The following is a 27,756-nucleotide window of genomic DNA, read 5'->3' as shown; positions in this document are numbered from 1 at the left end:
TGAAAAGAAGACAGTTTCCGAAGGGTTTACCGGCTAATGTCCTGATCTACGGAAGAAATTAAATACTTCTGGAGATGTAATTTTGGAGGAGGATCTCTAATGGTTTAGTTAGGTTTTTGAGCTAAAGGAAAGCTTAATGTGACATTCACATATTGTAAAATGAATTCGAAAGATTATACCTTCTGCCCGTATTCCGAATCTAAACTCGGTGGAAAATATATGGAGAATCATTTACGGATCTACGGATCTAGCTGAGTTTAGTGTTTCGGAGCCGTTTTGGAAGCGTCCAAAGATTTTGAAATGGAAATTCTAAAGAACTTGGTCGGCAGTATTCTAATAATGATTTCCAGATATTCGAGCGTGTTGGAGGAGTGATGAGGACTGAAATGATTATTGAAAAACAAAATGTATTAAGAAAGATGCTATGAACAACAACATTTTTAATGTAATTGGAGGTGCACAAAATGCAAAAAAATAATAATTAGCAAGATATAAATTTTTTATAAAAAGATCAGGAAAATCAAGCAAAATCAACCCTCTATCATAATGTAGTAAACTGTTGCTATAGAAACTGGATGGTGAACCTGTGATCGATTGGGTTGAAAGTTACTCTATACAGCAGAACTCCGGGGATCTGTAACCCCGTTCCTACAAAAAATAAACGGAAACTACATCTTAATTTCGGAAAGATTGCCCACCACCCAACACACCTCAATTGGCATGAATTTATCTTTATTGTGCATTCAAAATAATCATCACTCCATTCCGCTACTTCCTTCAATCAGAGGGACGGTTGTACCGTTCTGGGGGGGAGTTACAGAATTATTTCGCTTTACAATGTGAGATAAAGTTCAAGATTTGTTGCTTTCTTGTATTTTTTTGCACTTGCATTATTATTTTGTTATTCAATGTAATTATTTTGAATAATTCACAGTAATGTGTGTTTTTTTTTCTCTTCATCTTTTGTTATATAGAAAACAGCTTAAAGGGAAGGGGGAAAAATACCATATTTCCACGATGAAACAATACACCATTGATGCACGAAAAATGCACACTAATCTACCGGATACATACATGTATATGCGCTACTTGTTTTTTTTTTTACTTCTTTTGTTTCCTGTTGCACTTTTGTTTTGGTTGTCACTTGTTTTGTTTTTGCTTTTTTTCACTAACAAACTTCCGTAAAGTTGTGTGCCAAAGTGTGTATGTTTTGTTAAAATAGTCTCTACTAGACCGTTTTATATAAAGAGATACAATAATAATCGTTGACATATTCTGTTTATGAAGAGTGTGTGTTGTGTGTTTGAACCATCGTTTGCTGGTTAAGATTTGGCTAAATCGTACCACCCTTTCCACCTTTCACGCGCATATATGCACACACACACACGTACAACAAACGGTTGTTTGAATAACTCTTTGAATTATTCTACTCTTGCTGTGTATATGCTGCTGTGGCGTGTGGCGGGAATGGGCGGTGGTACACTTGAATGGTTCTATGTTGTTCTTCAGTTTTACTCTTTACTCATATATACATTTTAAAATTTGTCACCTTGGCTTTGCTGCGCTATTCTGTTGCTCTATGATGGTGGTGGTAGTAAGGTTGCGAGAGAGAAAATGTTGCTGCAGTAAATGTTGACGGTTCCGCAACTTTGTTGTTTCTTTACACTGTATATTTCATATCGTAGTACACAATTCAAGATTTAGCGATTCTTGGTAGAGTTCACATAAATTTCTTCGAAATTCACTACGAAGCACTTCCGAACCCAAAAAAGAAATCCTACACTGCACAGCCGGCAGACCGGGAGAGAGATGCACCTAACCAGAACGGGTGCCATATACTCTCCGCCCACTGCACCTGCTGTGTTGGCGTTGGCGCCAGAGGTTGGAAGTGCATTATTGTTTTTTTCTTTTAGTGCATTTTTTGTATCCTTCCTTCCTCAGAGTGCAACAACAAGCGTATCTAGTGATAAAATAATGGAATCATCTAAGGTGTGACCGCGAACGTTTTCCAGTGGGACACGTGGGGCGCGTACACAGGCGTTCGAATTTGGGAGTATGAAAATCAAATAAAACGGATTGAGCTTTTCGAGAGCTGCCGGAGCCGATGTGGTAGTGCGCCAAACTTTCATCCTGCCTTTCATCATGCCACTGGAAAAATGTTCACACCCATTGCGAATATAATAAGGTTAGATATTTTCGCACTGTGCTGTTGCTGTGTCGCGCGAAACGTTAATTGCTCTGCATTGGACGAAAGGTATAAATATATGAAAAATGCTCTAAAACCAATCAAAGCTGAAGAAACGAATAAAATATATCACGCAATATACTAAAAAGCTTGATCGCTTCATGCCCGTAAACTGCACGAAGCCGCCCCCCCTTGCGTGCGCGCAAAACCTTCGCACAAAAGCGGATCGGATGAACGCGTTTGCTTTTAACTAAATAACCGATGGGATAATGGAGACGCCTTTTCTTCGCCCTTGGTCAAGCAGCGAACGTGTTCGTGAGTTTACATGGTTGACGCCCAAATACATGTTTACGTTTTGCTGCGTTTGTTATTGTTAAAACTAATTTGAAATGAAATATGTGTTCATTCAAGTTCATATTAAGATTAAATTAAATCATACTACCCTAAGGTATATTAGTGGGATGAAAGTTGAAGTGTTCTAAGCTCTAAGGTGCTCCCCTCCGCTCCCTAACTCTCTTCCTCCTCCTCCTTAGTTGAGAACAACCTGGGGCGGCGGATAGGCGAACGCGGGTGTCGCTCCGTTCGCTGCGTACTGGTACGCGGCGGCGGCTACTGCTGCGGCCGCTGCCGAGGGAAGGGCGGAGGACTGTGATCGGGCGCTGTAACCGCCGCTGCCACCGTACAGGTCGCTGCCGGGCGCGGACTGTGGTTTGTAGGACGCGGCGGACGCACCGTACGCCGCGGCCGACGGATGCGCACCGGCCAGACCAGCTCCACCGACCGAGCCGGCGCCGGGGTATTTGCTCTGCTGCTGGTGGTAGCTGGTGGCGAATGCGGCCGCTGCCGCCGCAGCCGTCGCAGACGAGGGTGGTCCCGAGAAGCGGCTCTGACGCTGGCCTACCACGCCGGCGCCAACGCCCGGCGGCTTCGCACCCATGGCGGTGCTGGCCGCCAGTCCACCGAGCGTCTGGGGCGGCAGCCCGGCTCCCACGCCGTACATCGAGAGCCGATTGTCGCCGGCTGCGCGGGACGCTACACCGTACTTGTCACCGTCACTGCGGCCCATACCACCACCACCACCGTACTTGGGCGGTGCTCCACCGTCCCGCTGTCCACCGAATCGGCCACCGTCGTGACGCGGACCGCCACCGTAGGGACCGTCGCGCGGCGGACGATTCTGCTGGCCACCGAACCGGTGGTTGTTGTACCGCTGGCGGCCCTTGCCCATGCTTGGCTTGGCCAGCTCGACCAGGCGCGGATTGATTACCTGTGTGCGTGGCGGGAAAAGGTGGAAATAAAAAGAGTGTTACAAAACGGGCATGATGGAGTTTACACAAAGAAAAGGAAATCACAACCTACCTGATTTGCCTCGCGCAGCACGTTGATCAGGTCGTTCGCTTTGTTGGCATTCGAGTTGGTGAACAGGGTGTAGGCGGTGCCGGTATTGTTCGAGCGGCCCGTTCGACCAATCCGATGCACGTAATCTTCGGAATTCGACGGATAGTCGTAATTGATTACGAACTTTACGTCTTCCACATCTGCGGGCAGGCATGTGACACCACACGCACACACACACACACGCACGTCGTGCATACGAGTGTTGAAGGTGGGAGGTGTGGGTAGGAAGGTATGTGTTATTCGCTTATCGTATTTAGAGAAAAAGGTTCAAAAAGGTTCGCAGTACACTCTGACGAGAGTTTGGGGCGTATTATTGCCCTTACAAACAAACACACACACATATCGCAAAAGAGAATGGGGGGAAGGTGTTGTTGTGGGGAGGAAATATTTAAAGAGAGAGATTTAAACGCGCGCGCACACACGAGACCAAGGTGTGGGCAGTGTTTGTTCAAAATAATAATAATAATAATAATAAATTATTTAGAGCTGAAGGAGGTCAAAACTAAAAGCTCAGTGGCATTCTACATCACCGAAAAGTTCGGTTATTTGTGGAGAAACGTGGAATTATAAAAAATAGGGGTTTTTTGCCTGGTATTGAAGGGGAAACGAAAGATTGACCTCGTATAATAGCAGACGCGATACTTGGTGCAAATTGTTACAAATACGTCAAGGCTTTACGAAACAGTAGGACAGTGAAGGGGAACGAAGGGGGGGGGGGGAATGTTGAGGGTGGGGTGGGGTAGACTTGTTTCGAACATAATGTGGAAGTTAACGCGTGGGATAACATTATTCTTCAATTCTTTAACCAGATCTCACAAATCATCAATCGCAAACTGCATCAACCCTCAACCCCAACGCGGCCGGACGCGGTCTAATGTGGGGCGCTCCGGGCAGGAAGACACAAACAGGCGCAAACGATTAACCACAGATATTTCCTTAACAAAGTTCGATACAGAATATTGTTCTTTCTGTTGTTTTCCGTTTTGTTTTACTTTTTTTTTTGTCCAGATTCACTCTTGTTTAACGTAATTTTGAAAGTTTGTAATTATTTTTTTATAACGACGCTAACGTGAAAATTACTAATTACACCCCTTTTTTATAAAATACATGCAACAACTGCAGCCAAAGGTATCGATATGATCTTCTAATTTAAAGCGAAAGAAAAACGGCGGCGTTGTGTACATGGCAAATGTGCTCACAAAAAAGGGGTCTTGTGCTACGGAGATCGAACTTTTTTCTTTCCTTTTAAAAATGCTAATTTTACGGTCAAAATATCTGCGCTTTCATCCTTTACAAACGTTCACAAAAAACCGATTTCATCCTTTGTACAGTCAAACCAATGGCCCGGAGATCACACACTAAGAGATAGAGATAGAGAGCAAAAGCATTCTTCTGCAAGCTCTCACGTACATATTAGAATTTCGCATTGTTTAACGTTTCACACTCACTCGTAAGGAACTGCGTTACTGTTTTGTTGTGTTGCTTTTGTACACCACACAACAGACACCCACAGGCTAAAAGTGCATTCGGAGAGTCATTTTAGTGTGTGGTAGGAACAGAAAATACAATCAAAGCTGCACACAGATGTAGCCAACGGTCCATCATTCATCAAGCCCGAAGAAGATGGGGGAAGATTTTCTGCTGAACAGTCTACAGCCGGAAGGTTAAACTGATGGACAGAGTAAAAGCCTGATGTATCTGATATAGGGTTGAATCGCAACATGAATTATACATTTGTCGTGCAGAAACGGAACAACTCAAAAACGGGAAATCATAAACAGTGTTGGTTGTAAGCGTGTTGTTGCAAAATCATGTCTATATATACTCAGAATGAACCTCAGAATCAGATCCACCGTAACCGATACCGAATTTCTCCTCGGAGAAATCGGATATCTGCCAGTAGCAGTAGCAGCAGCCAGCCTATGTGTATGATAAATGAAGGTAGGACACCAAAGAGCAGCACTAATGGAACATTATGCTTACGCGTGTGTTATGATCGGAATGGCGGCTGTTTAACACATCTGTCCAGTTTAAATGGTGAAAAAAGCTTTTAAAACAACAACACTGGCGGACACGTCACAGCTTCTTCGGTGTGGCTTTGTGGCATTCAGTTATGGAGCCCACGCGCCCTCCTCTCCATAACCCATCGATATCACTTTGAAAAGCAAACGCAACCACAATCGAGCTGTATATTACTTAGGTGATAGAATCAGGGTGGACGTGAGTGGTTGCCAAGTCCTTGGTACGTGTGGGTGTGATGTACTGCATACTGCAGCAGTATAATATAAAACGGTAAGTGTATCGCTAAACGTTTTCCTGCAGAGTGGTTTCGGTTAGTTAAATGAGCCAGTCATAGAGCACCTTTCCTTTGGTCACCTTTTCCACCACACCTTGCGCGCAAGTCGGAATGGAGCGACGGCGGCACACGGCGACACAACAAGGCACGACGAAAGGAAACGTTATAACTTAACAATGAAGGAACCAAAAACAAACATTATTCTTAAACTAGGGAATAGAGAGCGCACCATCATATACAGTACAATTATATACGATAAATTCAACACGCTCTTGGCGAACGTTCTCTGTATAATAGGTCCAGTTTTTTTTAACAGTTTCCACCCGTACCCGTGTTTTAAAAGCAAAACTGAACCGGCGCCGTATTATAAGTGGGTCTTAAATAGCTAAATGAATTTTGTTTTAAAAAAACATGGCGCCAAGCAAAAAGCACACTGCTTGTTCAACTGCCTCCATATTTGTTCTGTGTTTCCGGCTGTGAGTAAGTAAACATTTGTCCATTTGGCGGTAGAAATGGGTAGTTAGTGCATCCCCCTCCGTGTCATATCCAACCGAAAGCTTCCCCAAACATGCAAACACACACAGTTCAGAAGCTCTTGTGGATGCGACGATGACGGATACCAACTAACGATTCCCTCCCTCCCCGGCCATATGATAAATTACTATTGTATTTTATATTTTTCCTGATATTCACGATAATGGAAATAAATGTATGTATGTTACCAATTTACTGCTTGCCCCTTCCGTTGTATGATTTTCATCCTACTCTGCGCGCTGGTGATTGAGTGAGCTGAAAGAAGTAAGAATCGTTGCACCGCCACATACTTACATACCCGATTCCCGGGAGAAAAATGTACCACCGCTACACTGACGCCGCTGTAAATTTTAATGTTACGTTATCGTGGATTGTGAATACAGGAAATACATAAAACCGGTTTTTTGGGGAATGCTTTTTGCTCGTTTACAGCATTACACTCTCACTCCGTTTTAACCATTCGATTCCGCTAGACAGCAATAGAAACAATCGGTTCAAACAAATACAGAAGAATATCCCTTTAAGCAGGTGTGACTTGCCGCTTGCGCTCTCAGAGAGCTCTCGGCCAGGCTTAGTATTATGGCTAAGGGTAGGTGAGTGTATGTGTATGTATTGCAGCGACATGCGCTACAACGGCTTATTATTTTGCTAGTTTATGAGCAGTCTCGCGTTGATATGTCTGTTTTGGCTCCACACATTATTATCTAACCATTTGGCACTCGCTTCTTAGGCTTAATGCGTTACTATATATCAAGATCTCGGCCAGTAATCAATTGACTGACAAGGTTTGGCATTCGCTTTTTCGTCCAAATCGACAAACACAAGCCCCAGAGGTAGGGGCGTTTCATCGATCCAGTTCAGTGTCTCTTTCGTAAGGCTTTTGGTCGATCGATGTAAGAGATTTAATAATAAGGGTTAAGAGCATTTTGTTTATCGTATTGCAGATGATGTAAGATTGCGCTAGAGAAAGTTCAATGCCTCCGGTGAAGGTGCATGAACAGCAGAATAACTATCCCAACAGTGAGTTAAAGAGAGAGAGAGAGCAAAGTCCGGAACGTATGAATAGTGTGTAAGGCGCGTGTGTAGATTTTACAAGAGACTGTATGCTTTTTTGAAGGATGATAAAGTGGTATTTAACATCTAATGGTAAATATTTAGACTGTCCCCTGTAGCGGTATGATGCAGCCCTGCAACACAACATCAAACTCTTTGACGGTTGCAATGCTTACAAAATATGCCAGAGCGGGCCAATCTCTACATTTACCGTTGGCAATGTTTGTTTCAGGGGGGGAGAGAGAGGGAGCGATTGCGTTCAAAGTCTGCCACACACTTCTGATCCTTGCTTCAAGGAGGATAGTATGGATGTACGGGAATCCTAGATAAACCGTGCCAGCAACTGGCGGAACGTAAACACTTACCCAAGCCGCGGGCAGCCACATCCGTGGCGACCAGGATGCCCTGGCGCCCGTTACGGAATGTGCTGAGCACGTAGTCACGCTCCTGCTGCGATTTGTCGCCGTGGATGGCCACCGCCCGCCACCCATTGCGGTTGACGATGCGCGTAATGTCGTCGACGCGCCGCTTCGTCTCGACGAAGATGATCGTCTTCGTGTCCGGCTCGGCCGAAATCTCCGTCAGCAGCTTCATCAGCTTCTGATCCTTCTCGTAGTCCTCGCACACATCCACGATCTGCAGGATGTTGTGGTTGGCGGACAGGTTCAGCGACCCGATGTTGATCTGTATGTAGTCGGCCAAAAACTCCTCCGCCAGATTGCGCACCTCCTTCGGCCAGGTCGCCGACCACATCAGCACCTGCCGGTCGGGGCGAATCTGGCCCATGATTTTGCGGATCTGCGGCTCGAAGCCCATGTCCAGCATGCGGTCGGCCTCGTCCAGCACCAGGTAGGTGCAGCGCCGCAAGTTCGTGATGCCGCGCTCGAGAAAATCAATCAGCCGCCCGGGGGTGGCAATCACGATCTCGGCACCCCGCTCCAGGTCCCGGATCTGCGGGCCCTTCGGGGCGCCGCCAAAAACGCACGTATTGTTGGCGCTGACGCGCGAACCAAAGTCCGTCGCGACCTGCTGAATCTGCTGCGCCAGCTCGCGGGTGGGCGCGAGAATCAGCGCAATCGGGCCGTCGCCGCGCCGTATCGTCGCCTGGTGCTGGATGTGCACCAGCGACGGCACCACGTAGGCCAGCGTCTTGCCGGACCCGGTCTGTGCAATACCCACCATGTCGCGACCGCTCAGCGCAATCGGCATGCCCTGGGCCTGGATGGCCGTCGGTTTAGCGAAGCCCTGGCGCTTCAGCTCCTCCATGATGTACACGGGCAGCCCGCCGTCCTCAAACTCCATGCTGGGGCGAGGCACGTCGCGGCCCTTCAGAGTGATCTGATGCTTGTCGAGGTAGCTGTCAATGTCGGACACGCTCAGGCCCATCAGGCCCGCCGACGGTTGGTAAAAGTTCTTCTCGAACGGCGTCAGATCCTCCGGCTCCCACTTCACGTTGCGGAGGTTCTTGCCATTTTGCGACTGGCGGTCGAACGACCCCCCGTTGCCGCCACCGTAACCGCCAGCTCCACCCTCGCGACGGAAACCACCGCCCATCGGACCTCCCGGACGACCGCCACCGTGCATTCCACCGCGTCCGAAACCATTACCAGGCTGTGGGCGATTTCCGTACCTGCGGAAGACAGAATAATCCGATTACAAAAGAGTCAAACGCAATGAGAAAAAAATACACGCACACACACACACACACACACACACACACACACACACACACAACTGCATTCTCAGTGCGCCGACTCATAATTGAAAAATCCATCATCCATGGTACTTGTATCGCCATGGCTGTAAGACGCGCTTTAATTTATGACGCAAAAAAATCAATAAAACATTTTCAGCCAAGTATATGCACTGTAATGGCTTTTCTGATGCCAGAGACACCGTTTAGCGTGCTCCAACAGCATTGGAAAACCGATTCCATCGCGTTACCTAACCTTTTCCGGCACTTGGGCGTACAATCCATAGCAACTGTGCGGAAACTAGGGCAGGTAATTGCAGAAGGAGAAATTTTCTATGGCTCTTTTCTATGGCCGCCATCTTGAATTTGCCCCTTTCGGAGCGCCAGCGGATGACGAAATTTTCAACCACAGTTTTCGGCCAGGAAAACATGTTTCCCGACCAAACTCGATATGATTACGAATAATAAGTGCTTTACTTACATTTTTAGTATATTTTGAGGGGGTTGCTGCAGATTACGAGGCAAAATCGGGAAAAATAAAGTTCACGGTGTGAATTGCACGACCTTCTCCGGTTTTGCTCACGAACACTCTGAAGCGCGTGTTGACATATGCAGTGTACAGTGCGTATCAAACTTGATTCTACATCAGGGCGAAAAATGTCATTGAAATATTAAAAATATTGTTTAAAATTTCTGATTCAATAAAAAAATCAATTTTCTAGGATTAAATTGAATCATTAATCGATCAGAAATTGATGAGTCTTGAAGTACAATTAAATTAAATTAAAATAAATAATCCTTATGTTTTGCTACGGCGAAAATCAGGCGAAATTAGTTGACAGCTAATTTTCTTTCGTCTTCCGTCATCTTTGAAAAATGTTTGTTTTCATAACAGATTCTATAGAATATTTTTGATAAATTCTCAATCAAATAAACAATTCATAGTGCTGATGGGGCATATAATTTAGAATCGTTCGGTAGGTTCAAATGTTGTACAACGCACAATAAAAACTCAGTTAGTACTTGTTTTTTAACCATTTCCTTTAGTCTGTTGTGTTGCGAAGTGTAGCACAGTAAGCATAAAATTCACATGTAAGTGCACATTGCATTAAAACACTTTGCTGCCATTCAGAACCAACAAAAAAGCAGTTGTGAATTATGTAATTATAAAGAATGTCAGTGGCACATCCGCTAGATATATTCTCAATTTTCTCCGAAAAGCTAAAGTGAAATGAAGTTCCCTTACATGAAATTAATTGCCCATGCATTGCTCGGTGTTGTTTTACCAGTGGAAAGCATGTAAGTATTTAATATTTGTTCGATTTGCAAATTCCATAAATTATTAAATCATGCTTTTGGAACGTTCTGCTGCTGTAACATCTTGATTCTGCTACTCAAAATTAATACGCGTTATACAATCCATCTACTTTCTATTTGGCGTTACGACTAGTCATACCGGTCATTACAGGCTTTCGAGATATATGATTGAGCACCACGCAGTCAGAGAGTCAGTTCTTGTTTCGGAGTGAAGGTCTCTACGAGGCGTGAACACACGAGAGGCATTTTTTATAGAGCCTTTGGACCTTTTGGCCGACATTCGCCTGTTTTCCACGAAAGGCATGTTGCTTGAGTCTTGTGAATTATCGCATGCTAATTTCTATAATCCATTGCCACATTTCACATTGGTATTGTTGTAAATGCCACTGTTCAATAGTATTTCCTTCTTGGGTCTAAATATCTGAAATTGAGTAAAGTGTTAGTAATTTAAGAAGCAAAAGACCTCCGTTGGGGCCAAAGCCTCTATAAACTATTCAAACAACAACTTCTCTTGGGGTTTTTCCTGCTCTTTGGAAATCCTGTTGGCTTTTTCCGGTACACAAAAAGGGATGCCGTAGCATTGTTTCTAATTATCGTGGGATAACCCAAACTTGCGCCACAGCCAAAACTTTTGAGCTATGTATCCTTCCAACCATACTTCATAGTTGTAGTTCAGCTATTAGCCCTAAACAGCATGGGTTTATGCCTGGTAGGTCTACTTCAACTAATCTCATGTCTTTTATTTCCAATATTTTTAGATCTTTTGAGGCCGGTACCCAACTTGATGCATATACACCGACTTTCATGCTGCTTTTACCTCACTCCCCAAGTGCCACAAATCCACTAAACGACCACTAAACGGCTTCTAAACGACTTAAGTTCTCTACCTAAACGGAATATAGAAAGACTTCGTTTAGCAGACGGCAAACGACTCATGCATTCTAAAAATAGCAAAAAAGCTGGTGGCGCCATCTTTTTGTGGGATACCCAACTAGTTCAGCTTCCTTGCTTGGAGGAGAGCTTTCTCATTTCCTCTGTACTGTTGTATGGTTTCGCATTGAAGTTATGCATCGCTAGAACTAGAACGGCGATACGCTTGTTTAAATACTAAACTCCAACGCAAACCACCAGCACTGAAGGAAGTGAGATTTGAGTAATGGTCGTTGGTGTTGGTACCCACGTATCTGACCACACGACCATTCATGTAGATTTTTGCTCGGAAAGTTATAAGGCTATTTAGGTCATGATAAGATGAAACTTGTCGAAACACATTGCAAGAAAAGGATAGCAATATAATGATGAGTTGTAATACGCCATCTATTGATCAAACCAATGAAGCTGTGGAGCTTTCATTTTTTTCTATGGATATTCAATTTTCCAGTCGTTTAAGCTTAATCTGTGGCGCTTGGGTCTTTATTATTAGCTAAATTGTCTAAACTTGGTTTTGGTGATGGCATTATTAGCTGGCTGTCCTCATATTTAAGTAATCGATCATGCAGGGTTAAAACCGGGTCGTACTTTTCTGAGGAGTTTTTTTGTACGTCAGGTGTCCCTCAGGGTTGTGTGCTAAGTCCACTTCTGTTTTCTTTGTTCATCAATGATGTTTGTAATGTTTTACCTCCTGATGGTCATCTCCTTTATGCGGATGATATCAAAATCTTTTTACCTGTGTCTTCTTCTTCTGATTGTCTGAGACTTCAGCATTACCTCAATGCATTTGCTCATTGGTGTTCATCCAATTTACTTCGCCTGTGTCCCGAAAAATGTTCTGTTATTTCTTTCTCTCACTCTCTTTCTCCTATTTTATTTAACTATACTCTCTCTAGCGCTTCCCTCTCTCGTGTTATGTCCATCCGTGACCTTGGTATTATACTTGTCTGTCGTCTTAACTTTAAACTGCAGCTTGATGAGGTGCTACTAAAAGCAAATCGAACCCTTGGGTTTATCTTACGTTTTACCTCTATTTTTAGAGATCAAAGCATCCTAAGAATCCTTTATTGTGCTTTGGTAAGGCCTATTCTTGAATATGCAAGTATCATCTGGAATCCTCCCACTATTGATGGCTGTTCGAGAATTGAAAGCATTCAGCGCCTCTTTACCAGGATTGCCTTTCGTCGTTTGTTCGGTGCTGCCTCACTACCTTCCTATGAAACGCGATTACAGTTATTCAATCTTCACTCCTTAAGCTTCCGCCGCCAAGTGTTTCAGGCTTGTTTTATTGGTGGCTTATTACTTTCTGCTACTGATGCTCCTGATTTACTCTCGTCCATCTCGCTGTATGTTCCCTCTCGTTCTCTTCGTCCACGTGATCCTCTGTCAATTGAAACACGTCATACTCTTTATACTTTCAATGACCCTCTTCTGTCCTGTTTCAGGTTGTTTAACCACTTTTACTATCTCTTTGATTTCGACTCCTCTCTTAACTCTTTTCGTAACCGTATTTTTTCTTCTAATTCCCTTTAATTATTCTCCTTAGTTTTCTATTACTCTCTTTTTTTTGTTTTTGTTAAGTTTATGATAGTCTCTACGCTCTACTCTTGTTTTTTTTCTTTTCTTTTTTGCTAGGTCAAGACTAGGTTAGTTAGGCTTAGTTTTTCATGAATTATTTTGTTTATTTGTTAGTATTAAATTAGTTTTAAGTCTATTATATTTAGCCTTGATGGCGGATATTGTATTAAATAAATGAAATGAAATGAAATGAAATGAAACAAGTGTTAGTAATAGGACAAATATTGTGTATTTTTTATGAATCTTTAAAGAGTGTGATAAAGATTCAAATCTCTATAGTCATTTTTATACTCTGATTCAAATCACTTAAAAGAGAAGGTATTTCTATCTCGAGTAGGAACGGTCGAAATCGGAGCTCGGCAATCTCGAAGCTCGGTTGAAGCGAAGTCACTAACAACATTTAATATGTAACACCCAGGAAAGATGTGATGGAGTTCCCTAAACGTAGTGCATAAAAATCTTGCAAAAAATGACTATTTCTGAAGTTTTCTTCTTCTTCTTCTTTGGATCAACAACCGATGTTGGTCAAGGCCTGCCTGTACCCACTTGTGGGCTTGGCTTTCAGTGACTAATTGATTCCCCCCCATAGCAGGATAGTCAGTCCTACGTATGGCGCGGCGCGATCTATTTGGGGATTGAACCCATGACGGGCATGTTGTTAAGTCGTACGAGTTGACGACTGTACTACGAGACCGGCCAATTTCTGGAGTTTTAGGGCTATGTAATTGTCAGATTATTCACTCATTTGTCATATTCGCACATTCAGTTACATACTTTTTTTCATCTGCACCCATCATTTTTTGTAAATATGTGAAAATGGAGATTAAAGATCTTCCAAATACTTACTTACTTATCCGGCGATACGGTCTCGCGTTTTTAATCCTCCAAATAAGGTGTAATAAATTTACTTTTCAGGCAATATAATTTTGAATATCTCTTTAAAAATGAATTCATTTTTCATTGTGGATTTATTTTCTATACAACATTATTTTTTAAGTAAATACATTTTTGATACAAATGCTTATCTTTTACTAATTCAATTCTTGGCACTGTTGCAGTAGATCCATATATTATTCCATTTTCATAATCTCCACTGTGTTACTGGGGTTAAATTGCCTTATTTATTATCTGCAGTTTGTGTAATTTTTGCACTTATGTTTCTTAGAATGGCGAAGAACTCTTTAGCACCAGCCAAATTGTTTATCTCTATCAATATCTGCATAGGCACCCGTGGCTCGTCTAATACGGACGTCACACGAGGCGTAAACTCAAAAAGTTTACGCTTGATTTGTATGGGAGAGCGTAAACTTCCTGTCAAAAGATTTCAGGGTAGTATGGCTGAAATTCAGTTTACGCCAAAGTTTACGCTTCGTGTGACGTCCGTATAAAGTAGTAGATTGAAGAATTTTTTGGATTCGAGGAAGATTGTCTTTAGCCGTTTCTTCTACGGGATGGCCCAATTCGTACTCAATTAATGCCTTCGATAATTGCAAGTCATTGCATTTTAGTGATAGAACAATCAGATCATCATCCTCGTCATCTCCATCGATGGAAGTTATCCCACGAACTTGTTTTTCGTGCAGTACGCCCAGAAAACGTTTGGCCCACCCTACCTGGTGTTCGCAAATGGCAGTGCGGAGTGCAATTCTACTAGTCGGCATCATTTCGAGTTTAGGATTGTATTCCAATATCAAATTAAGCATCGCAACGGAACCGACTTCAGCTGTGTATGCCAACGGTGTGCAACCGTTCACATCTACCATATCTACCAGGCGGCTATCGTAGTCTAGATGCATTTCCATCATATGTACCGAATTGGCCAACTGTGTGCATGCTACCAGGTGCGCCACAGTTTTACCGTCGCTGTATGCGGTAGTTAGGTCTATATCGAGCTGTAAGAAGCGTTTTACAGCAATCGTTTGTCCATTAACAGCGGCATCGACCAGCAGCTGATGCTTATATACTGCATCCTTTAATGTAGATCCCTCGGCATCTCGTAAATCATGTCGCAGACATTCATCGATTAAGTAAATTGCCATTTCCGGCATGGGAAAGTTTCGTAGAGCTCCGTTGATTGGTGTGTCCCCGCATGCGTCTACTACGAGAGGGCTTGCGCCATTCTTTACGAGTAGTTGTATCATTTCTTGATCCACTTCCCACATCATTGCTTCATGCAACACTGTTTGCCCAGCTAATACTTGAACATTTAAGATGGGTGACAGATCGATGGCACTATCTGGAGGGTAAATATCGTACGCACAGGACAAGTCTTCCAAACGCCAGAAATGTACGGTTCGATTGCCTTTAGTAAACGTAGCATGTACTGCTGTGTGTTTGTTGAAAACTTCATTTGCAATGATTTGTACATCCTGCAGGTTATCAATAAGCCTGGTGGTATCTTTGATAATGAACTCTACTGCCACTGGTTGGGATATTTCTTCAGAAGCAAACACAGAAAAGTGAACCACCACTTCACCGCAAACGATTGTAAACTCCTGCCAACACATTTCATTCGAACTCGCAAACATGTGGGTCATTCTGTTGATCATCTTGTCGCAGCATGTCCGCACATCCCATTGATCATGCTCGGTATCGAGTCGAACAATCGAAGAACCGATATGGAACACAATCTCTTGAAGAATGCTATTATTGTTGAGGTTCCTCATATCACGGGACCGGCTGAGTAGTGTCCGAAGGATTGATATGTCGTTTGATTGTATGGCACAGCATAAGGAAGTATTGCTCGATTTGATTTGCTCGACGAACGCGATCGTTTTCCAGCGTTGCAGCACATTGATAGCTAAAGTGCAGTGATCAGAATTGAGAGTAAATGTCTTAGACAGCTGATCATCGATGTCACTCCATATTGCATTCCAAGAGGGTTCGTCGCTTCCTTGAAGTATTATTTCGTGTAGAATCGAGGTGCAATCTAGCCACCCGAAACCTAGCAGGCGTAACGAAGCAATCATTCTAGGAGTATCTGTACTATAGCGTATAGCCACAGCAAAAGGATGCTGCATCCGTGTGCAGTAGACCGCAGGGTTTACGGATTCAATTTTTCCAATGAGCTGAACTTGATCACAAGTGACAAGCAAGAGTAGAGCGTTTGCGTCCACACTTTTAAAGTCAGACATAAACACATCAGCCGCTGCTTTTGTCTCTAACAGAGTTCTTACGCAACGCCACCGGCAATGTAAAGCAGCTCGATGAAGGGCAGTGGAAAGAACCGTACAATCTTTGATGGGAAAATCTTCTAGCAATTGCTTTAACAATTTGCCATGAAGTGCAGCAGTAACGATACACACTTTAAGAGCTTTCGCGGTACGCTTCAACTTGTCGTGAAGCAAATATTCTACCGCCTTTTCGTTGTTTACCTTTACAGCTGTTTCTAGCAGAGTCACGTACTCTTTTGCATCGAGCTCAATCTTGACTGCAATAGCAGGCAGCAGATCATTCCAATGCATAATGATCGCCAGCTCCATATCATTTGTCTGTAGACGGGACGTGTTTTGCACCAACAACTCGACCACCGAGTACATTCCACGTATCATCGCATGGCTTACTGTAGATTGTTCGGGATTCTTAATATAACTAGAAATCATTTCCCGAGCACATGACTCATTACCGTAGTCGAGAAATAGATTTAGATATACTTGTTTGTCCAGCCAGGATATTGCAGTCATCGTTTTAGCTAAAACTCGAGATAAAAACATCGGCCAAGCAAAAACATTCACTGGAACTCTGTTCAGCGTTTCGATTGTACTCTCTAGATTGCATTCGTTTTTAACTACTGTTTTAATGCTGAAAAGCTCAACAACTTTTTCATAGTCTTGCCGAACGAGCGCTCTCTGCAACATCATGTCTGGACGGTGATTGTAATCAGCGAAAGTTGGAAAATAACGACCCAAAAGTTTAATGACGGCTGAATTCGGAAGACAAAACCGATGAACATGTTGTAGCAAGTAGTTTACCCGTTCAATCTGGTGGAAAGGGGAAGTACAAAATAACCCGCGCAAATCTCCGCCAGTTTGCATTATTTCGTGTACCCGGTCTACATCATCTGATTTAACTGCTGTCAGTAGTCGATGCTGATCGTCGATCCACTCGTATGTGTCTTCTATAGCGGGGAAGCTGAACTCGATCTGATCGCCTTGCATTTCATCGAATAAGTTATGTGTCGTGTGAGCCAGTATGAATGCATTGATCACTATCTTTTCATCTCCTCCGTCTGTTAGAACGTTGTATGACAGGTTATCGTGTGCAAGGAGATTGCGATAGCTTTTCCCGATGATCATCGGTAGGCGATACTTTAGGTAATGGAAACTATCTCCAAAGTATCTGACTGTGGTCAACATTTCGCAGATTTCCTGTTGATAATACTGAAGGGAGGCAAGGACCAGCGGATTATCATTTTTTATCAAGATAACAATATCCTCCACCTTTCGGATGCCGTATATCTCAAGCAACGATCGTAACTTTTTTCGTCGATTGTCAAACAGCTGCTGCAAAAGAGCCTGATCACGCACTCTTAGCTCGGCTGCCAGTGGGATATTCCATGGTAATTGATGTTTTTTGCAGAACGTTTGAAGTGCTTTCCACTTATGGTCCAGAAGGAACATGTTATCATAGTACGGTCGCAAAATAGTGTTGAGCTCCTCGAGCATGGTCTCATCGATGCTGTTAGCTATTCTGAAGTCGCAGGTAAGCTTCCTAGTGTGGTCGATGCAATTGTGCGCAGAACCCATTGCTTGCTGAATTCTTCGTAGATTTCCGCTCACCGTATCTGGATCAATTGCAGACAGCGAAGGAAAGAGCGTTGAAATATTTATCCGCTCAAGTGTAGAAGAATTCCATGTGTTACACATCCTTTGCAGCATTTTATTTGGGTAACACAATTCCAGCTTCCATCGTAGCAATCGTCGAATAGTGGTGATATCGTTGCAGGCAAAGCAAGTTTTTCGCAAACTCGAGAACGGTACTCTATTCTGTGTCTGTATCATTGCCAACCACTCTTTAATGATGGCACACTGTTGTATTAACTGCAGCTCTACTTGTTCAAAAAGAGCTGCATGCTTCACTGGCCGTTTTGGATATGGCGTTTCATGGTTAAAAAAATATTCCACCTCTGCGTACCATTGTGTTTCTTCACCGGAGGCATCTATATCAATGCTAGCATACTGTAGCAGCGATCGTAACGCTTCCAGCGAAGCACACCGATATAGCATCCCACAGAAGGTGCGTCGGATACCAGCAAGTGCAGAAATAAACAAAATACGCAACTTTAATAAGAAAGGTACCACTTGTTCGGACACGTCCTTCAATATTTCTCTCTCCATATCATACGTTATGGACAGTCTCGCTAGTGAAAATTGCTTCGCGTAGACATTGCGAAGAAAGATGGTACAATCTGTGAACTGATAAGTTAGGAACTTTTGAAACATTAGATTAATCAATTTGTTGGGCATATTAGGGGTATTGTTCGTGTTTTTCACCGATTCGCCGAGCACCGTTAGTGCGCGTTTTGCACTACCAAAAAACACTACTTCCGGATGTTCCAGGGAAGCTTTGTCCATGTCCGAAAAGCAGTTGTGAATTTTCCAGAGTGAATAAAACTGTTTACCGTGCTTGTAGCATTTCCGTAGCTTTCTTATAGATCGTCGATCCTTGCCACCCATAAACGCTTCCATGTTGAACGATTCATTGGCGACAATGCCCGTTACAGCTGTGTCGATTAATGTATTGCTTTTCATTTGTGCGATCAAGCGATCAGCAACGTTTGCCGGATGTAACGCGCTTGGTATATGATTTTTAATAGCCGCGATAAGATGCTCTCTACATTCCTTCACAAGCTGTTTCATTTCAGGAATCTTTGAAGTGGCCCACTGTTTGTCATATTTCTTCATTGTTTTGAACAGTTCCACTACGAGCGTATAGGATGGTCTCGTTCTCTTTTGGTGAAGTTGCTTAGCAAGATACGCTTTGTTAGGAATATTCGCTATTTCTAGTCTCTCTACGAGTATCTCGAAAAAACTTGCTATGCTATTATTGGTCCACGAATCCGAGGCATTTCTTATCATCTTCAGGTCTTCTTCTATTTTTTCAAGATTTTCTTCAATGCATTCTACCTGCCTGACAATCGTGTGCACAAACTCCATCACAAGACATTTATTCACTATTAGGCGAAACATAAAATATTCTCTTGGATGGTGAAAGATGGTTAAAAATATTGCCAAACAAAAGATCATCTCTCGCATCGGCAGGTGCTTGACGAACGGTTTGTACTGCAGGAAGTAGAGATGGTTATGGATTACCTTCAATCGTTGCAATAAACGGTCGTCAATGTCTGCATAATCACCAGTATCGTACTTATCGGCTATAACGCTCCAACAATCACTTATCACTTTGATGTGCTTCTTCCACTCATGGTGCGTCGTTTGTCCTGGAGGGGATTTGTAATCACCCGATAAATGCCGATGGCCATAGTCGGCGAGCTTCCACTGTACGAACACCCGTAGATTCAAGTCAATTTTCACATTTTTGATATTTATCTGAATCAGGGCGTTGGCTAGTGGTTGAAACAATGCTGCTCCGTCGAGTTTCTTCAGAGCTATATAAAGCTTAAGTAATTGCAACGAGTTTTGTCTTAATATTCTATAGCATGCGGTTACCTCATCCACTCCATGGATCTCAAGCTCAATTAACTTTTCCACAAACTTAGGATTGTCGGTGTGCTTCTCGGCTATGCTGGCTAGTAATGGGTGGCCCTTGCTGTCAACCATTTGGCAATCGTACAATCCGCTGGACAGCAGCCATTCCACCAATCCAAGATAACTCACGTCGCCAGTTTGAACGCACCAAATTAACGGCGAAACTCCGTAGGTCGATTCAAAGCACAGCACAGTTTCGATGGTGGCCATTCGCAAGGCATCCGCTAGCATGGTCTCATCCTTGCTCGAGATGGCTTCGAAGAGTGCAGAAATGCTGGACAATGAAAGCGTTTCTTCTCAACTCATGATAGTGAGGACCGATGTCAAATGTACGAGGTGTTCAAATACGACTGCACAGTTTGTCGAACAAATACGGTGTACATATCTTAAAAATCAATAAAGCCGAAAAGCTAGCTACGTAGATAACGTTAAACTTACTTAAACAAATTATCCATGTGATAAAACATGTTTACAAGATAACGCGTCCGAATTTTGAGTTCAACCAATATCAGCTTTTTTATTTAAACCAGGCTTATATGGGTTTACGAGATTAGTTTTACTCACGCATGCGGATAATCAGTATTTGATAAGGAAAGACACTGCCCACCGTTGAGATGGAGATTGAATCATTGGATGTTATGCTTGACAGGAGCCGACGCATCTTCTGTACTGTAACGACGAGTAGACTCTCCTCTAATGATAGTAAATATGAGTGAATAGTGTTATTACTATTGTCCTTTGATACCTTGACACCTGATTACTTCGTGACATTAGCTTAAACGCATTTTTTCTATACAGGTGTCTACCGATATACGACTGTATTTGGGACCGGAAAAAAAAGTCCCACAGTCAAAAATTTGAATATCTGTCAATATAGAGTGTTTTTCGAAAGATGAAGTATCAAAATCTTTGTAAACGTGTTGATCGCACAAACCCACCCCCTACGTTGTGCTTTTTATATGTTTTACTTGAAATTGCTAAATTGAATTATAACGCGAAACTTTTGTGTGCTTATGCAAAGCCGTTGCTCTTGGTGTGTCGGTTCTTGTATAAGATCGATCGAATTCTTTTTCCGCTATCCTAATCGCACCAATACATACAAAACAGAAACTGTCAAATATACGCACAGTCCGATAAAAACAATTACGTAAAACTCAGTTGAAATATTTCAATTACACGGACTATGGGTAACCGTAACACACATTCCTAAACACGTGTTTTTTTATTTAAAATAATATTAGATAATTTATAAGTTTTACTTCAAAAATAGTTTACACTATATTAATATTCATGATTGGATAGTAGGTGAATCTTTTTAAATGTTTATATCAATAAGACAATCACTTCTGAGGCAGGCCAAGACCGCAAAGCGGTTGTACCGCCGGATAAGTAAGTAAGTAAGTAAATATATCAATGTGTAATATCAATACTTACTTACTTACTTATCCAACGCTACAACCGCTTTGCGGTTTTGGCTTGCCTCAGGAGTCTCCGAAACCGGTCACGATCTCGCGCCTTCTTCTGCCAGTCCATTATCCCGGCCTTAATGGCGGACGCCGGTGAGCCGGTCTCGTAGTACAGTCGTCAACCCGTACGACTTAACAACATGCCCGTCATGGGTTCAATCCCCAAATAGATCGCGCCGCGCCGTACGTAGGACTGACTATCCTGCTATGGGGGGGAATCAATTAGTCACTGAAAGCCAAGCCCACAAGTGGGTACAGGCAGGCCTTGACCGACATCGGTTGTTGAGCCAAAGAAGAAGAAGAATGGCGGACGCCTCCACGCCATCTTGCCACCTCAGTTTGGGCCTACCACGCCTCCACTGTCCTTATGGATATCAATAAGAAATTTAAAAAAAAAATCTTCGAAGTTCGATAGCTTTTAACTGTCAAAATCAAAATCGTCGTATCTGCGAATCGTCGTAACTTGACGAGGTCGTAACTTGGGGGACGCCTGTAATAGTTTGATCAAAAATAATGACACAGATTCTTGGACATAATATGGCAATTAAGGACATGCATTATAATGCTTTATATCTCCCTTGCAATTATCATGTTATAATCATGATTATTAAGTAAATGAAAGAAAATTTCAACGCTTAGCTTCATGTTCTTTGTTTTAGTTTGTTTTTTATTATAACTCAGTACTTGTATATATCTATCCGTACTCTTTTCTCGCCGTGAAGAGTAAAAAAGTAGCCAAAAACAAAATGAATGAATCATTTCACGCCAATATGTAAGCGAGACGATTTTTCGAGAGACGATATCCTAGCCTTGCATCCAATCATTCTGTACGGTGCGGTGACATTCGATGAAATGCAAACAATTTGAATATATTCATGACATCATATCATCGATTTTGTCTCCACTATTCGCTGCTATTTGACGGTGTTTGTAAACGCACGGTAACGCGAACCATCCAAAAGTTAGAGACAACATGGGGAGCTACACTTGCGAGAATAGTACTACGGGGTTGTAGGCCTTATCGGGATTAAACATTCCAGCAACATAATGAATCGTTTCGATTCGAGTTTGGTCGTTAGATCACCAGCACTCTGTATAATAGTATTAAAACGATCTAAATCACCTCTCGTAGGTTGCTTCGTTAAAGTATGACCTAATTCGTACTCGAGCAGCACCACCGATAGTTGCCAATCGTCCACATCAAGCGACAATATGATTAAATCCATATCCAACAGCTTCGTAATTCCCTGGATGCCGTTCGCGGTGAGAAGTTCGATGAAACATTTGACCCATTGTGCGTGATGTGCCATGAGTGCATATTTAAGGGCATCCCGATTTGCTGATGTATTATCGAAGTCCGGCCTATATTCCATGATTGTATGCAAAAGTTTGATATTACCTACTTTGGCAGCCCAGCCCAACGGTGTGCAACCGTATGAGTCAACCAAGTTCAGCAAGCCTCTGTCCTTGAATTGAATTAGGACGGCAAAAGCGATGAACAATCTTCGTGAGATCAAGATGAGAGGGTTGGTGTTGATCCGGCTGTAGTGCATAATAGAAATGGCTTTTTATTTCTCCACCGGCCTGCATCATCACTTGCAGCAGTTGTGAGTCGTCCGCTTTCAAGACTTCTATTATTTTTTCCTGTTTTTCGACCCATCGAAATGTGTTCTCGGGAGTAGGAAAGCTTAGTTCAATGGTATTGCGGCATTGCGGTTTGTTATTGGCTGTGGGGAAGAGAGTTATTTTCGTGTTGGCTAAAACGATCGCATTAATGAGCAGCTTTTCCTCTCCACTGTCGCTGAGCATATCGTAGGACAAGGCATCGTGTGCAAGAAGATTGCGATAGCTTTTCCCCATTATCATCGGTATGCGATGCTTTAGATAGTGGAAATTATCTCCAAAGTATCCGACTGTGGTCAAGATTTCGCAAACTTCTAGTTGAATGTACTCGAGCGCAGCAATAATGCAGGGGGAGATAGTTTTCATACAGCATGCAATGTCTTCCACCTCTCGTATATTCCCTATTTCGAGGATTGTTCGTAATCTATTCTGTCGCTCTTCAAACAACTGCTGCAGACGGGCCTCATCTTCCTCACGCAGACTGTTTACTTTATCGCTCGGCAGCAAAATGTGGTTCTGTTTGCAGAATTCATTTAGCGACTTCCATTTGTTATCGAGGAAGAACATGTTATCATAGTAAGATCGAAGCTTAGTATTAAGCGTCTGGTATTTCGAGTCATCAGTCGCATCTATTCCAATTTGTTTGGCTAGCTGGCGCGTGTGTTCGATGCAACCGTAATAGTAAGCCGAGTCCATAGCCATCTGTATCATTTTAAGCTTGTTTGGCACGGTTGCAATGTTTATTGTCACTAATCGTGTATCGAGATTAACCATTGAGTTAATTTCTGTAGTAGAAGTATCCCATTCTTTGGACATTCTTTGCAACAATCTGTTCGGATGGTGTGATTCAAGCTTCCAACGAAGCAAACGTCGGATTGTTATGATATCGGTGCAGGCAAAGCACGTTTTACGCAAATTCGAGATTGCTTCTTCCGTTTCCAGCATTGTTCGCAACTCTTTGCTCAAAGTATATTGCTGAGTGAAATGTTGCTTGACGTGTTCAAATTGAGCTTTCTGTCCAACGGGGCTATGTTCTAGTTCTTTTAGTAGCTTCTCTATGTTGTCGAAATACTTTTTAACTTCTTTTAAACACTCCTTTAGCATTTTCGCAAAATCATCATCATTCTCTACGTATAGTAGCAGCGAGCGTAACGCTTGTACAGTATTACATTCATACAACATACCGTAGAATGAGCGCCTGATATCGGCTCCCAGCACCGCGATCAACAGTAACAACATTACCCTCACGACGGTCATGTAGAGTGGTAGGTTGATTAATATATTTTCTTCCAAATTATCCGCAATCAAAAGCCTTTTCAGTGAAAATGCCTTTGCATACGTATTACGATGTGATATGTTAAATGCCGAAAGTTGCGGCATCAGTAATTTCTCCACGGTGTTGCGGATGCGTCCGTGCGGCATATTGGGTGTGCTTTTGGTGTTTTTCATCGTCTCACCTAAAACGGTAAGTGCTCTCTTTATGCACGGGACAAACACGGTCCCATTTTCGTGATTTAATTCGCCCACCTGGGATAAACTACCGTAAATCTTGGTGAGCGAGTAGTATTGTTTCGTTTTATTGTAACACTTGATCATCCTTCGTACGTTACGTCGATCCTGTTTACTCATCAGATGTTCCATGCTAAAAGATTCATCGGCCACGATCTGCGCCAGCGATGTTTTGCCTTTCATTAGTTTGATCAATCGATCGGCAACATTCACCGGGTGTGTGGTGCAAGGTATACGGCTTTTGACTAACGCTACTAAACGGTCTTTGCTTTCTTGTTTGAGATAATTTATTTCGTCGATCTTCTGTTGGGCCCATTGTTTGTTGCTCTTTTTAATTTGCTTCAAAAAGTCCACGATAAGATCATTCTCACATGGTTGGTCAAGAAGAGTACCGGTTTTAAATATAACGGCTGCCATCTTTTCACAGAATTGATCTACGACATAGGACTTGTTAGGAACAGCCATGGTTTCCAGTTCCTCGGAAATACTTTCAATTATTGCATCCCTTTTTAAAACTTCAAGTGATTGATCGTGATCCTGTACTATACCCTTTAACTTCGTTTCTATATCCAGAAGACTCCCTTTGATATAATTTAATTGCGGAACCACCATGCGTAAAAACTGTAATATAAGCCGTTTATTCACTAGCATGCGATAGACCACGGAATCGACCTTAAATGATCGTAGAAATATCGCCAGACAAAATATCAGCTCTATCATCGGCAGGTGCTTAACGAATGGTTTGTACTGCAGAAAATAGAGATGGTTATGGATTACTGTCAGTCGTTGCAATAAACGATCGTCAATGTCTACATAATCTCCAGTATCATATTTTTGGGCTATAACGCTCCAACAATCACTTATCTCTTTGATATGGCTCTTCCACTCATGGTGCGTCGTTTGTCCTGGAGAGGGGTTGTAATCACCCGATAAATGTCGATGGCCATAGTCGGCGAGCTTCCATTGCACGTATATTTTAAGTTCTGACGATAGTGGGAAGTTTTTTACCTCTAGCTGTATCAAAGCGTTTGCCAGTGATTGAAACAATGCTGCTCCGTCGAGTTTCTTTATAGTTAGATAAAGCTTAAGTAATTGCAACGAGTTTTGTCTTAATATTCTATAGCATGCGGTTACCTCATCCACTCCCTGGATCTCAAGCTCAATTAACTTTTCCACAAACTTAGGATTGTCGGTATGCTTCTCGGCTATGCTGGCTAGTACTGGGCGGCCCTTGCTGTCAACCATTTGGCAATCGTACAATCCGCTGGACAGCAGACATTCCACCAATCCAAGATAACTCACGTCGCCAGTTTGAACGCACCAAATTAACGGTGAAACTCCGTAGGTCGATTCAAAGCACAGCACAGTTTCGATGGTGGCCATTCGCAAGGCATCCGCTAGCATGGTCTCATCCTTGCTCGAGATGGCTTCGAAGAGTGCTGAAATGCACGATAGATTGGTTCGCGTTTCTTCAATACACATTTTAATCACTGGTGTATGGTCACGATGGAACGATTGCTGGAAGTGTACTGTGTGATTGAGCAAGTATCTCCACGTCTCAGGCGATTGTTCATGCGTACATGGCGCCAACTACAGTGGCTCACTTCATTGATCGTACACTCATCTTTTTCGCAGCTTGTTTCGATTATCTTGGTCAATTTTGAAGGTACACTTAAACTGTCGCTACAATTCGATGTAATATTTTTCTGAACATATATGATTTTCGGACATGAAATATGGTCGTACTTAACTTATCAAACTGTCTCATTTTTTTATCAAAATGAACGAAAACCATATGATTCAAAATAAATAAAAAATATTAGTGATACATTAGTGATTGTATTGACGAATACACTTCTCTAGAGGTGCAAACTTGCTTTTCATGAGCAATGAGGGCCACTGGCCTTAGACATAATCATAAATGATGTAAAATTTCTGTTTTAGGTAATATGAGTTCCGTAATAGTCATAAGAGACAGAGTAAATGGAAATTACCAAAACAATCAATTGTCTGACTTCGAATAATGGTGTTTTTGAACAATTTAGGAAAATAAGACATACTTTATATAATGTTGTAATATTTTTTTTTTGTAATAATGCTTCTTTTTGATCAAACACATAACAGTTGAGAACAGGTCACAATATTTGCAAAAAAAGAAAAGCTGCGAAACAGTTGAGTGTACCATCAATTTAGTGAGCCACTGTGTAATAATCACTTTACGCATTTGATAAGATTATTGCTTATGCGCAAGTGCCTGCGTGTTCCCAGTGATTGTTGGTTATTATTTTAATATAAACGGAGCTACGAATACACAGATAAGAATTACATTACCTACCGCACGAACGAATCGCCGGGTGTAAAATCCCATTTTTACCCCCTCCCGCAGTTCTGTTTTTGGTCAGAAAGATCCATTTTTGAGAGCTTGCACCGAATTTAATCAAGCTTATGATATGTTCGACCACCATGTTCTCTTGTCCAGTTTTCGCTCTCGTCTTTCTGAGTCCTTGTCTTTATCATCAATCTCCCATCCTTAACATTTCCTTCTTCCATAGTTTGTAAGATATATTATTGTGAAACCCTAGGCGGCTGACAATATGAAAATAAATAATAATAATAATAATAGAATCAATTATGTTTGGAATAGATCTGTATTATATGGTGGTTAACAGAAACTATTTTTCTTGTTTATGTTCTACAATACCAATGCTCATGTATGTCATACCATGCACATAAGTCGCAGGTTATTGTTCTTATAAAAATCTCCATAATTTGTGACGTCTAATGGTTTTCAAAACTTCTGTTATTTTGTAACCCGATATGGGAATCGTTAAATCCTTATCAGGTCGTTTATGAGTTAAAACATAATCAAGCTTCACTTGTTTCTTTGCTAGCGCACCATGGACAAATGCTTGGTTCAATGGCGATTAACCATGACAATTACTCACTGGTTATCGCAAAAGGTTTGCTTCACATCAATTTTGCAATATTCTGATCGTATATGTAAATATTTTCCTCAACTTCCTTCTAGCCATTAAGCTCTGGATGTTTTTGAAATCTTACAAAATGGTTTAATATTATCAACTTTGGATCTTTTCTCAATTATTCTCATTCTAATTTATTAACCACGCCACCAATGCTCCAATATTACCTGCAATACGTTGTCCATACAGATGTCTCGGGTGATTGTAACAAATTATTGATTCGCGATCGCATATGCAGAAGGTTGGTTGGTTGTGTTGTTTATAAAGACTTTGAGTCTCGCGACTGCATTCGTCTCTCGTGTTTGTAGATGCAGCTGACCTTTCATCAACACCTCGATTTTGTTGTATTCCGTGTGTCTGTTTGTTTATGCTTATACTCATCTCTTGATGGGTGGTCCACTTCGAAATTGGCCCAGATTGTTGCATATTTCATATGGTTTCTGTTTGCTTGATAGATAGGGGCTTCTGGGGTAATTCGCACCACTT

At 42.3% G+C, this 27,756-nt stretch overlaps 3 protein-coding genes across 3 annotated transcripts; all 3 read right to left on the bottom strand.

Moving 5' to 3' along the window:
- Positions 1-715: 715 nt before the first annotated feature.
- Positions 716-9,773, bottom strand: LOC120953497 (uncharacterized). The gene is made up of 4 exons (XM_040373474.2): positions 9,641-9,773; positions 7,832-9,096; positions 3,545-3,723; positions 716-3,452 (listed from the first exon to the last, which is right to left on the bottom strand). Coding segments are annotated over exons 1-4 (2,184 nt in total). The 5' UTR covers positions 9,643-9,773; the 3' UTR covers positions 716-2,714.
- A 433-nt stretch (positions 9,774-10,206) lies between these two features.
- Positions 10,207-21,703, bottom strand: LOC125906786 (uncharacterized). Its single transcript, XM_049607230.1, has one exon. The coding sequence runs from the start codon at positions 19,920-19,922 to the stop codon at positions 14,262-14,264; it is 5,661 nt and encodes a 1,886-aa protein (XP_049463187.1). The 5' UTR covers positions 19,923-21,703; the 3' UTR covers positions 10,207-14,261.
- A 100-nt stretch (positions 21,704-21,803) lies between these two features.
- On the bottom strand, positions 21,804-25,977 carry LOC125906787 (uncharacterized). The gene has a single exon (XM_049607231.1). The coding sequence runs from the start codon at positions 25,769-25,771 to the stop codon at positions 22,598-22,600; it is 3,174 nt and encodes a 1,057-aa protein (XP_049463188.1). The 5' UTR covers positions 25,772-25,977; the 3' UTR covers positions 21,804-22,597.
- Between the last annotated feature and the right edge of the window lie 1,779 nt (positions 25,978-27,756).

This window comes from Anopheles coluzzii, chromosome 2, assembly GCF_943734685.1.
Source record: "Anopheles coluzzii chromosome 2, AcolN3, whole genome shotgun sequence".
Lineage (NCBI taxonomy): Eukaryota > Metazoa > Arthropoda > Insecta > Diptera > Culicidae > Anopheles > Anopheles coluzzii.
The sequence above is the reverse complement of the archived record's forward strand: the minus strand, read 5'-3'. Positions and strand labels throughout refer to the sequence as shown.